At 33.7% G+C, this 12,241-nt stretch overlaps 2 protein-coding genes across 3 annotated transcripts; one reads left to right on the top strand and one right to left on the bottom strand.

The window, feature by feature from the left end:
* Positions 1–1,291: 1,291 nt before the first annotated feature.
* LOC143549495 (uncharacterized) lies at positions 1,292–4,103 on the top strand. Of its 2 annotated transcripts, XM_077040393.1 has the most exons (6): positions 1,292–1,668; positions 2,286–2,458; positions 2,704–2,785; positions 2,886–2,957; positions 3,064–3,236; positions 3,862–4,103. In XM_077040393.1, exons 1-6 carry the CDS (start codon positions 1,423–1,425, stop codon positions 3,932–3,934), a joined length of 819 nt encoding a protein of 272 aa, XP_076896508.1. In that variant the 5' UTR covers positions 1,292–1,422; the 3' UTR covers positions 3,935–4,103. The 2 variants fall into 2 exon arrangements, with proteins under 2 accessions (XP_076896508.1, XP_076896509.1); XM_077040394.1 differs by lacking the exon at positions 2,886–2,957.
* Positions 4,029–8,019, bottom strand: LOC143549494 (nuclear transport factor 2-like). The gene is made up of 9 exons (XM_077040392.1): positions 7,817–8,019; positions 7,591–7,725; positions 5,901–6,213; positions 5,563–5,822; positions 5,315–5,474; positions 5,032–5,153; positions 4,883–4,948; positions 4,675–4,756; positions 4,029–4,545 (listed from the first exon to the last, which is right to left on the bottom strand). The coding sequence occupies exons 1-9, from the start codon at positions 7,853–7,855 to the stop codon at positions 4,322–4,324; spliced, it is 1,401 nt and encodes a 466-aa protein (XP_076896507.1). The 5' UTR covers positions 7,856–8,019; the 3' UTR covers positions 4,029–4,321.
* Positions 8,020–12,241: the final 4,222 nt, after the last annotated feature.

Below are 12,241 nucleotides of genomic sequence, written 5' to 3'. Positions count from 1 at the left end.
AAAAAATTAACGAAAAGAAACAATGCCGAGCTCAAAGACACAATGACGAAAATGAACAAAATACACAATTATAACTAAAAAAGACACAATAGATCGCAAAATAATGTCGAATAAAATATAGCACAATGCTGAGTAATATAACACAATATAAAGAATTAAAGACACAATGTCAAGAAAAAATAAATAATCAATGATGAAAATAAACTCAAAACACAATGATAAACAAAAAAAAAAAACAAAATGACTTTTTTCACTTACCATTATGCTTTTTTTTAGAACGAGAAAGATGGTAGAAACATTTTTGTGTTTTTATTTTTTTCGTTTTTTAATTAAATTTTGAGTTATGATTTTTTTTTTGAGGGGTTTCTTATATGGCTACAAATCTTTATCATCTTTCTTATTTTTGTTTTTATTTGTAAAATAATTTGACCCTAATTTTCCTAATATTGAATTATAACATCAAATTCTGATCCACATATACTTCAATTTTCTAATGGATATCAAGTGAATCAATGACAACATAAAAAAAAATTCATCAGCAAATACCTAGTGGCTGAAAACTATTTCAGCGGTGATAGTCATTGTGGTGACGGAGACGAAGGGTTGAAACACTCTACAACCCATAATGCATGCAATAGAAAGTTGCAAATAGTATATATATAAATAAATATAATTTCCTTTGTGTTTTATATGGTCTCTTTTAGTAACTTGCTTAGTATTATTATTATTTGGTTTGCTTCAAACTGGACTTTGAAAATGCAACTAAATCGGTATCAGTGTCAAATTATTTATCACATAACAGATAACGTAATCTTTGAGAATATGAATTATAAAAAAGTTAATCAACAACTTTGCTTTCAAAAACGCTAAAATAGCCTCATGATCCATGTAACTATTTAAAATTAATCATTTTATTACCATAGTTATGTTTTGTTTACTGTCATCACAATTATTTAAACTATATAACAGCTATTAAGTTTATAATTTATGAGACAACTTTTTCACTCGTCCTAGATCCCAAGATTCTCCAGATTCTCGGGACCGACCATGTTTGCTTTAAATTACACCATAAATCATATTTTCCAAAAGTATAAAAATAATTTACCTTCAGTCAATTCACACTCCGCATTATGTTTCCTTAATAAATACCTTACTTAAAATAGAAATTTGGTGAGGTCTTGTTTTACAGCTTATTTTCTGGATCTTCCATATTTGTTTATTATTATTTTCTTAGGAAATAAAAATAAACGTACAAAATAATCAAAGATGATCACTTGTGACTTGTGAGAAGCTATCAACACCACACCCTTTACTCTAAAAGTCCCACCACATATTTCATTCAACACCACCATCGTATATAATATAACATAAAATAACACAACACGTCTTGTTTCTTGTTGCAAATTCATCCAGTTTGATATAATGTTGCATACAGAGCCATCTTTCTCTGTGTATGCTGATGGAGGAGATGCAGAGAGGTTGATTAATATTAATATTGACAAACTGGATTTGAGGGTTAAAGAAACTAGTGATGAGTTTACTTTTGCTAAGGATTTGAGTGAATTTGATATTAATGGACAGAGTGATGATGTTGATGATTATAAGAAGATGGTGGATCAAGATCCTTCAAACCCTGTGTTCTTGAAGAATTATGCTCATCTTTTGCAGGTACTATTTTATTAGTTTACATCACTGTTGTAGAACTCGTTAGACGCTAGTTGGGCGGTGATGTAGCGGATTGGAATTTATATGTAATATTTCAAGTACACCAATTTTTAAATTAAAAAAAAATCTATTTTGACCAATTAGCGATTAATCGGTGACTAGTTTGTAGGACCAGATATTGATTAACTGGCGTCTAGGCAGGATTTTTACAATCATGGTTTACATAGTTTTATTATAATTAAGATTGTAATTTACTTGTAAGGGGCGGCAATTCCTTACACGACCTAGACACAACACAAGAAAATATAGAATTTGGGCCGGTTGACATAACCTGTTTTCCTAAACATGTCAATGCGAACCTGAATATATAAACCCAAGTTTGTTAATTAGAAATGAGATAAATACGCAAAAAAATTAAAATAACACAAATTAAAAAATTGTTACTAAGTCGTTATGTATTACTCGTATTTGAAAATGAACATAAAACGGGCTGGCCCGAGTAAGTATGTGGGTTGGGTTAGGGTTGAAGAGTTCCACCCGCCAACCTGACACGATTTACAGCCTTACTTGTACTTAGCGTGTTAAACAACTATATGTATTAATTTTGTATGTATATACAGTCGAACGGAGATCTTAACGGGGCTGAAGAATACTACTTTCGTGCTACACAAGCAGACCCTAAAGATGGTGAAACTTTGATGCAATATGCTAAGTTAATATGGGAGCTTCATCATGATCAAGATAGAGCTTTGGGTTATTTTGAGGCTGCGGTTCTTGCTGCACCTGAAGACTCGTGAGTACTAAGTATTTCGTGCTAAACGGGCCTGGTTACATGGGTTGGGTAACGAATCAAAACAGGTTTTAAAACGTGGGTCGGGTTGGGATGGTTGACTTGGTCAACCAACACGTGCTATCTGTTTTATAAAGAGTTTATGTATGGTAATGAAAAATGTGGTGTTATGATAAAAGGCCAAGTTTATGTTTGAAATAAATCATGATGCAAATCGGACTGTTTTGATTCGAATACATTGTGTGCAGTTATATTCGTGGCGCGTATGCAAGCTTCATGTGGGAAATTGATGACGACGATGACAAGAACAATGAAGCTTCACCGATTGAGGTACTTTTAGTCTTTTACACATTGGTTCATCGAACGGATGTTAATGTTCTTGTTTTAACTTTTAATGATGATTTAACATTATAAACTCAATAAAATAAAGGAATCTTTGGAGGTAGATGAAAAATGTTGCGACCCGTTGGTTCTCAGAAACCATGCCCGGTTTCTTCAAGAGGTTATTATCTTTGCATAACCTGAATTTATTGCGACCCGTTGGTTTAGAAAAAAAAGTGCAGATTTTTATGAATTTATTGATGCATGTTTGGTTCATTGTTTGACAGACCAAGGGAGATCTTGAAGGAGCTGAAGAATATTATTTGCGGGCATTACAAGCAGATCCTCGGGACGGTGAAGTTGCTTCACAATGCGGTCAATTAGTGTGGGAACTTCATCATGATAAAGACAAAGCATCCGGTTACTTTGCGCAAGCACTTGAAGCTGCCCCGAATGACAGGTAACAGTAAATGGATCTGTTTGTGATATGCTTTGTTTTTAAGGGGTCAAATGGGTTAAATGTAAAAGTAACTTGTTTAAAAATACAAGTATGAAACCTTTATTCTTTTTGGAAAAAAAAGTGAAGACAGAAAAATGCTTTCAGGGCGTCACAGTTTGAAGAAAGTGAACGGTTCGGGTTGGACCCAGTTCCGGTTTGGGTCAACAAAAGTCAAAGATCGGGTTTGAATGGTTTGAATCCAGGTTTTGACCAATTCGGTTCAAGTTTGATCGATTTCAACCCATAAGGTTACTACCCGGTTTCAACTTACGGTTCTTGTCAAAACTGAGTTTTTTGTACACCTTGCTTGTAAAGTATAAACACAAAAAAAGAAGTTTAAATTTCTTTATGGGCCATCACAACCCAACCCATTTAAAACAGGTCTATTTGTGCCACGTTTTTGTTTTTAACGGGCCAAACAGGTTAAATTTATAAAACACATTGTTTAAAGACGGATAAAACCGATTCAAAAAATTGAACTTACAAATCTAGTCATCTCAAGTCTCAACCCAACCCATTTTGATCAAACACTCATTGCCTTGCCACATATCTGCATCTTACAAGGGTTGTCATTCAATTGTTTCAGTCTTGTTCTTGCTGCATATGCCAAGTTTCTTTGGGAAGAGGATGACGAAGACCAACTTCCAGAAAAACTGTAACGGGCGACTTCTATATAACTTTAGTTGTTATGGATAGATGGCATTTTATACATGTGTTTCTTTGTATCAAATGTAACATTCACAGTTCTGATGAGCATGTAATAGTATGTAAGAAATGTAACAGTATTTAAGAAATAAACTAAGGGTAAAACAAGCTTAGCTGCATAAACCATTGTCTTTGATATTTGAATATTATTTCTGTAGATCAAAAATTTTTAACCGAGAACAGCGTCCCAAAGTAAATATGTTGGGATGCATATACCCAGCATAACCAAACTTTATAACTTAAGAAAAAAAACGACTCACTACATCATGCTGCTTTCTTTCAAGACTATATAATGAACCAGTACAAACATAAAAGGCTGTGGGTTGTGGTCCCGTGGGAGTTTAATCAGATGAGATGTGACTGTTTTTAGAAACCTGGTGCGTGTTGGGATGGCCCCGGTTCTCTTGACCTTGACGACGATAGTAGCCATTGCCTTTTGGTCGGGCGTAATCATTGCCATCATGACCGTGCCCGTTTCCTCGGTTGCCATAGTTTCTGCCTCCAAAGCGGGCTCCTCTTCCGTTTCCTTCATTTTGATACCCGCCCCTGCCTCTCCCTCTTCCTCCTACATTAATTACATGGGCTTTAGAACAGGCTTGTGTTTAAAAAGGGGGTCATATTAGTAGAGCTTAAAACGGGTCAAACAGGGTTTCATAAAATGGTCAATTACTGATAAAAGAGTATAGACACGTACTTCCACCTCGGTATGCATTGATTCTATTCGCTCGCCTTCCTTCAATGGTGACCTGCTGCCCGCCGATTTCAACAGTAGACGCCTACACAATTGATGGTATTTTGTCAAGTATGAATTTTAATAAAATACAAACCAACACTTAAGTGACAAATCAGAATCTTAACCCTACTATGATGAAAATTTACTACATTGAATAAACTAAGTCTACCTTGATTGCATTGTGAACACCAGCGATGTCTTCAAACTCAACAAACGCATAGCACACGTCAAGATCCTGAGTTTAAGATATATTACTCATCATTAGTCTGCTATGGCTAAAAAAGCAGCTTAACATTCAAGATGTCAAAAAAAACTAACCTTTCGGGTTCTAATTGCAACACCATCTTGCCTGATCTTACCAAATTTCTTAAACTCTTCCTCAATATCAGACACGGTTGCAGTGGATGACACATTTTTCACATAAACAGACTTCACCTCAGCTAATGAAGTAATATGCAAGTAATTAGTAAAGTATTGTTACAGATGGTATATAATTAATTATTCAAAACTGATTACTTGACCCCTAAACCATCAGATTATCAATGTTAAAACACAATCAATGCCCCCACTAAAGAGCAGATAAAAGTTATAGAAAAGGCACCTTCATCATCAACAGATGGGTCCTCCACCGCCTCAGTTATTGTTGCAGCAGACTGTTGTGCAGGGGACTCTACACGGTTCAACTCCGAAAGAGATTTACTCTTCGTGACAGACTGTTCTTTAGGTGCTGATGGTGCAGAATGCCCTCTTGCAACTTGCAACTTCCAGAAACAATAATAACGAAAGTCAGGTTACGAACAATATATGAAAAAACATATTCATTATAGTTTGCAAAGATGAACTACATACAATGGAAGCATAAGTATGCTTTTGAGGTTCTGCAACAACTTCCTCAATGGGAGTCATACGGTCTTGTAGTGCATTAACAGACTTTTGAACCGAACCATTAGTCTGCACAGCATAGCTGTCTTCAATAACACTTTCAGCACCTGTGGCTTGCAACTGTTGCTCTTGGAAACTGTAACCATTTGCGGTACCGTTTTCTACAACTGGAGCAGGCTGCACAAAATCCCTGGCATGAATATCACCGCCCGACATGTAGCTTGACGCTGCATAAATCATATTAAATCATAGGTTATGTGAATTTCTTTCCCTAACTGAGAATGCAACACAATAAGCCACAATACCTTGTTCCCGAAGTGCAGTTGAAGCATTCAAGTTGGAAACCAGATCATTCTGAGTCATAAAGGCAACAGGATGAGGATAATTATGAATCGGCTGGTCATCAATGAAGTGAAAGATATCACTTAAAACAAAGTATCCTTTCTCTTGAGGTGCGAGAAAAAACGTCTGCACAAAATTCCTCTTGATACTGAAATCTTTTACATGCACAGAACCTGAAACCAATACAAGCACACCTCTATCCCATGATTCTAGGGCGTTCACCGTCTTGATTTCTATTCCAGTATAATTAAGAGACATCACAAGCGCATGAATTTGCTGCAATATATGCAAGGGAGAAACATAAAGAGCACAAACACAATCTAAAACCATATATTGTACCACATGATAATAGTTACAATTAGAGATGTGCATGAAAGCGAAATAACTGAACCGAAACAAAAACCGCCAATTTGGTTTATGTTTTTTTTGTAAAAGCCGAACTTTCAGTTTGGTTTCGATTGCAACTAAAACCAAAAGAAAAAAAAACTGAACTTGTAGTTTAAATATTTTTTAAATTGAATTTTAAGTAATTTATAATAGTTTAATATATAATTTAACCCAAAATATTTTCACCCAGATGTATAATAATCAGTTAATTATAAACTACCAAAAAAAATTATACCCCAAATTTATTATTTATGGCCAGTTTTTTTATCGGCCCAGCATTTTTATGCCGAAATAGCAAAAGTACTAGGGGTGCAAACGAGATGAGCTTGCGCTTAAGCGCATTTAAAGCGCGACGCAAATTAAATGCGAGTTGCATGCCTCAGATATTTAAACGCTGTAATCTGTTCCCAACACTTTCCTATGCGTATTAAATATCATTTAAACGTGTTCCGATTCTCTAGCAGTACCTAAAACTCCACTATTTCAGGGGTTCCATAATCAATCTTATAGCACACAAAATCATCAAGAAACTCAGAATTTACATGTTAGTTTTGTTCTTAATTTCTTATTTTCGGATTTCTTTCTTTTTATTCTGCATTTTATGTTCTTTATTTTTTAATCTCATAATCTTTATCTAACTTTAATATCTGATTCAGCAAATGGCTTTTTCTCAGTTTGATTTTGGTTATTCTATGAACTATTTGAAGATTTGAAGAATGAATGTATGTTTCCTTATTAAGATGTTCTATTTTAGTTAAAATTTTGCTTTTGTAATGTACGCTTTTTAAAAAAAACGGGTGCTTTTTTGCGCTTATCGCCTGGGCGCTAGGCCCAGCCTCAAGGCTTTCGAGCGCATATCGCATTTGATAACTACGATAGATATATAACAATTATTAATTAATATATATAATGTTAAAAAGACAACTAAAAAAATACATATTATGTTATATATATAAATATAATTGAAAAAAATATACAAAAACAATTATAAATATATAAAAATTAATAAATAAATAAATAGTAAACAAGCCAAGCTCGAGATTGAAAAACAAATCACGAGCCAAGCTCAAGCTTTAAAAATAGAGATCGAAACGAGCCGAGCTCTCGAGCTCAGGATTGGCTCATTTACACCCCTAATTGAAAATCGAAACCTAATGAACCCATGTACAGCCCTAATTACAATACAGACTGAATCAACCAAACCCTAAATATCTAAAACCTTATAATAACCAATAACCAAACACAGCAGCAATAAGAAAGAATTACCAGCATTGAAGTAGCAGTCTCTCTGTTAATCCCGTCAACCCGAAGCAACGTGCTCCTATCACTGTAATACTGGTGCACCATATCCGGTTGCGTCTGCAGCACTTGATAATAATGTCCAACAAAATACGTTCCCACCTATACATATATATATACACACCAAAACCCTAATTAATTAACATCACTCTATGTACACACACACAGATTAACGGACAGTATATATGCATACCTGAGCAGCAGTAACAGGTAAATGAGACGGCGTGGCCATCGGAACCCTAGTAAAACCCTAGATCTACAATAATAATGCTGCTGAAGATCTGAAAACACAAGTTATAAAAGCTTTTATTGTTGAGATTATTAAGCTATGAGTAAGAGTAATTATGAAATGATAATCAGTAGAAATGATTAATTGTGTGAGATTTAGACCTGATTATTATTATTATTATTATTATTATTATTATTAGCACCCAAGGGTTTTGTGTGTGTGTTTGTTGCGGCTTGGTTTAGCTCACATAATATAATAATAATAATTAGGCGTTGGCGCGTCATATCATCAGATATTGATTGTTCAAGTCACGTGCGCTATTGGAATATGCTTTTTTTCTATATTGATCAAAACTGATACAAATGGGTTTCGATGAGTCGAGATCAGTTTGAGTTTGTCTGAGTTAACACAAATTGTGTTTAGATTAAGCTGGAATCCGGCCTGTTTGATATCGATTTGTTGCTATATTTGATTTCCGTCGTGTATATTGATTTTATAACATCATTCATCTGTTTCTCTTTATATATGTTTAGCTTTTTTATCTTATAATTTCAAATTAAGTTATAGATTGGGGTTAAATGAGCAGAGTCGAGCTCGTGCTTGTCTATGTTCAAGTTCAGTTTGTCTGACTTAGCGTGCTTCATGTTTACTCTAAGGTTGAGTTCGGATCATTTAATCTCGAGCTTTTGCTACCTTTGATTTTTGTTTTGTATGTCTGTTTACTGTTTACATTAAATATCATCTCATGTATTACAAATTAAGATGTAATCACCATTCACCTTTCCTCTTTGTGTATGTTGCTCTCTTTTATCTTTTGCATGTGCTCAAAATATGTAAATGTCTGGTGCCTCTATGTTTCTACAAACAAGGGTGGTATAGTTTTGTGAAGACATGTCATAAAACATTATGGATCCATTTAATACCTACATGTCGTTTCTACTCTAACCTCGTATGGTAAGTACTACATAATAAGTGTTCATCTACCGTGTAGATAATTTTGAGCTTGTAAAGTGTAGATAATTTGATAAGTACTACATAATAAGTGTTCATCTACAGTGTAGATAATTTGGAGCTAGAGTGAATATAAACAACATACTGACTAGCTTTACTTATTTTGCATCCGGTATTTCAATATAACTTTTCATAAATGTCGTGATTTGTTTTAGTATTTTATAATTTTGTGTGTCAGTTTTTTATACATGGATTTGGTTTCAATAATTAACGGATTTCTTTTAAAATTAATGCATGGTTGTATGTTGTGTAACACTTGGTCGTATGCTACTTGCAATATTATACAACGAGTCGAAACTGCAATTAAAGTGAAGTACTGAAGTAGTGTACATCATCAAGAAGGCAAGAAGCGTACCTCATCAAAAGAAAAAAGTGCTTTGGCAAAAAACTTAAATATTTGCAATAACACCAAACAAACATAGACTGAAAAAAGTGCTTTGGCAAAAACCTATGACATGGTTTTAAACATCAAGATGTTGTGTGTCATATTTACCTTGCCCTTTGTATGTTATTGAATTGTGTTAGAGACTTGTTCTAGTTAGCATGTGCACCTGTTTGCCCAAACATCTTAGATTTTTCCGGCCTTTATGATATATAATATTCTTGCAACTCAACTACATTTTGTTAAACGATAATCATGCAAAGATATTATAGGTTTATATTTTGTAATTATTTTATCATAATCAGGAGATCTCATTTGACTAGGTATACTTTATAATTGTTTGTCATTGTCTATCATCTATAACTAAGTAATAATACACATCGGCACGCAAATGGTTATTTGCTTAGAGTGAGGTCTCATGTTTCACACCTCTCACACGCATAACACTCTATCTTCCGTATGAATGACACAAGTTGTTTTTTTTTTCTTTTTTCTATTTCAATCTTAATCATCCTTTCCGTTTTCTCATTCTTCAACGTTTATTTACTTTTTAAATACAAATACTAATTACTGACAAAAAGGGAAATATAAGTGTAAGATTATTTAAAAGTTTAAAAATTATATAAAATTGATATTTTGTATAAAAATAAAATTTTGAAATCACAACTGAATAATAGCAAACAATTCTCAAAGAATTTTTTGTAATTCAAGGTGATTTAGGGAGCACCTTTGTATTTATATGTGGTTTGTTTAATCTTTTGTAAAAGTAGATAACTTGCAATGGGGGCTGCGAGTTTAACCATCAACTATAAACTCGCAAGAGGGGGCTGCGAGTTTAAAGAGAATCTGACAAAACTTTAAAACTTTTAGGGGGCAGCGAGGTTTGAATATATCATATCACTTTCAGAAATTACCTATATTTTTATTCCTTACATATGTTTGATATGATAGATATTTCTTAACAAAGATTCCTATGATGAGATTATAGGAAAAAGAAAACAAGACGTGGTCACGGGCTCTCCAAAAACTTTTATGTGTAACTTTTACAAAAATACAAATATCTTTTGTTTCCTCTTTTATTATTTACAAGCACACCAGAATGCGTTGTATGTTTCAAATATGTTCACCAACGTAACACATCACTACAAACAGTGTCGGAGCTAGAATTTTTTTTCCTATGGGTTCAGGATTTTTAGGTGCTTAATTTTTTCCGACGCCAAATTTTCATACCCGGATGAGTCAGGCCAGTCGGATAGATAAAACTTTTATAGTTATTTTAAAACTTTTTAAATTTTATAAAAAAATATTAATTACTATTTTTATTTATAATTAACGAGTTTGAATATCTTTATAAAATGATACTAGGTTCACTTGTTAATTCGATACAGTATGTTATATATAAGATCAAAAAAGACGGCCGAACCTGGTGGGCACTATGTGGCTCCGCCACTGATCATACTTTTCTTAACTGGATATATATTTATTCAACATCAACGTGGGGAATGATTTGATATATAAAACATCTTGAGGGAATAAAAAACATATGATTTGCAAATGGGTTGTAAGATTCTTACTCTAAATATATGCATGGAATAAGAACATGGGCAATTTCTGAAAGTGACATGATGTGTTCAAACCTCGTTGTCCCCCCTTGCGAGTTTAAAAGTTTTTAAAGATTTTCTTTAAATTCGCTATCCCCCATTGCAAGTTTATAATTGGTGGTTAAACCCGCAGCCCCCAATTGCGAGTTATCTACTTTTACAAAAAAATAAACAAACCACCTACAGATACAAAGCGTTCTCCTAAACCACCTAGAATTACAAAAAAATCATTCTCAAACGATGGACTAGTTTAAAAAGAAAAGTTGATCATGAAATAAACTCAGTCTTTTTTTTTATGTATAACAAAAGTTGAAATTGTGTTTTGCAATAGCTCGCCCTGCTTTCATAATAGTCTAAAAATCATCAAGTTTACAAGATTATATTTTTGGTTGCAGTAAAAAAAAAATAGGGCAAAATCAAATTGGGACGGTATTGATGGTGTGGAGCGTTGCTCTTGTACGGCCCATGCCCACACACCATGATTTACGTCTTGATTTTTAATCCTTGCATCATAAATCACGCCATGATTTTCAGCCCCACTAGAAATATAAATAGAATGTTAATGAGCGTGTATTTGCGGGTAAGTAAAGATTTGAGTTAGAGGGTGTAATGTCAAAGGTTTAAATTTGTATCATAATCGAGTTTTATAACAGTGGCCCTTCAGATCGTGGATTTCCTTGAAACAAAAGATGGTGGGATTGGGCTACCCAATACTATCTCCAATCACATACATATGAGAGGGCTGTCTCAGAGAGTGGTAAAAAAAATTTGGGGCGAATGTGAAAAGGGAAAATTGGACAGGTAAAAAAAGTTTTTTATTGGGTTTAAATAATTTAATTTTTAAAATGAGCTTACTTAGTTATGATTTAGGTTATGTAACAAACTTTTTGTATAAAAATAAGCGTAATCATATCTCAAGTTAGAAAATAACCTACGACATTTGGTTAGGTGTCATACCCCTTTACCATTAGACTTAAATAAACAGTTGTGTAATTGAGTTTAAACATTAAATATACATATTGTTTTTCATAAAAATATAAATAATTTAACAAAAAATCAGGTGGAGTCGGGTTGACCCGCCCTGCCCTTCTTGAGAGCTGACCTGTGTATGAGGTTGCTATTTGCTATTGAATTACCTCATAATCTGACTTTTTTGTCGAACGTAAAAACAAAAGAAGGGAATTCTGTAGGGTCCGTGAGGCAGCCTCCATGATTTCTATCCCAAGTCAATGAAATATAAAAATAGTCATAAAAAGTAGATGCGTATGGCCTTGGGCTTTTTACATGAAAGAAAGAGAAAGAGAAAGAGAAAGAGAGAGAAAAAGAAAAAGAAAAAGAAAAAGAAAAAGAAAGAAAATGTGTATATATTTAAATAATAGCTGGCATTCCTCCTTT

Source organism: Bidens hawaiensis, unplaced genomic scaffold, assembly GCF_021521415.1.
Source record: "Bidens hawaiensis isolate Kalapana, Puna unplaced genomic scaffold, B.hawaiensis_p1.1 tig00015610_1, whole genome shotgun sequence".
NCBI lineage: Eukaryota > Viridiplantae > Streptophyta > Magnoliopsida > Asterales > Asteraceae > Bidens > Bidens hawaiensis.
The sequence above is the reverse complement of the archived record's forward strand: the minus strand, read 5'-3'. Positions and strand labels throughout refer to the sequence as shown.

Excerpts from the sequence above, each read along its gene's own strand:
- LOC143549494 (XM_077040392.1), bottom strand. The coding sequence starts at position 7,855 with ATGGCCACGCCGTCTCATTTACCTGTTACTGCTGCTCAG. Across the intron at positions 6,214-7,590 it reads AGACTGCTACTTCAATGCTG|CAAATTCATGCGCTTGTGAT; the intron begins GTAATTCTTTCT and ends CATATATTGCAG. Across the intron at positions 4,546-4,674 it reads CAATGCATACCGAGGTGGAA|GAGGAAGAGGGAGAGGCAGG; the intron begins GTACGTGTCTAT and ends TAATTAATGTAG.
- LOC143549495 (XM_077040393.1), top strand. The coding sequence starts at position 1,423 with ATGTTGCATACAGAGCCATCTTTCTCTGTGTATGCTGATGGAGGAGAT. Across the intron at positions 1,669-2,285 it reads ATTATGCTCATCTTTTGCAG|TCGAACGGAGATCTTAACGG; the intron begins GTACTATTTTAT and ends ATGTATATACAG. Across the intron at positions 2,958-3,063 it reads ATGCCCGGTTTCTTCAAGAG|ACCAAGGGAGATCTTGAAGG; the intron begins GTTATTATCTTT and ends ATTGTTTGACAG.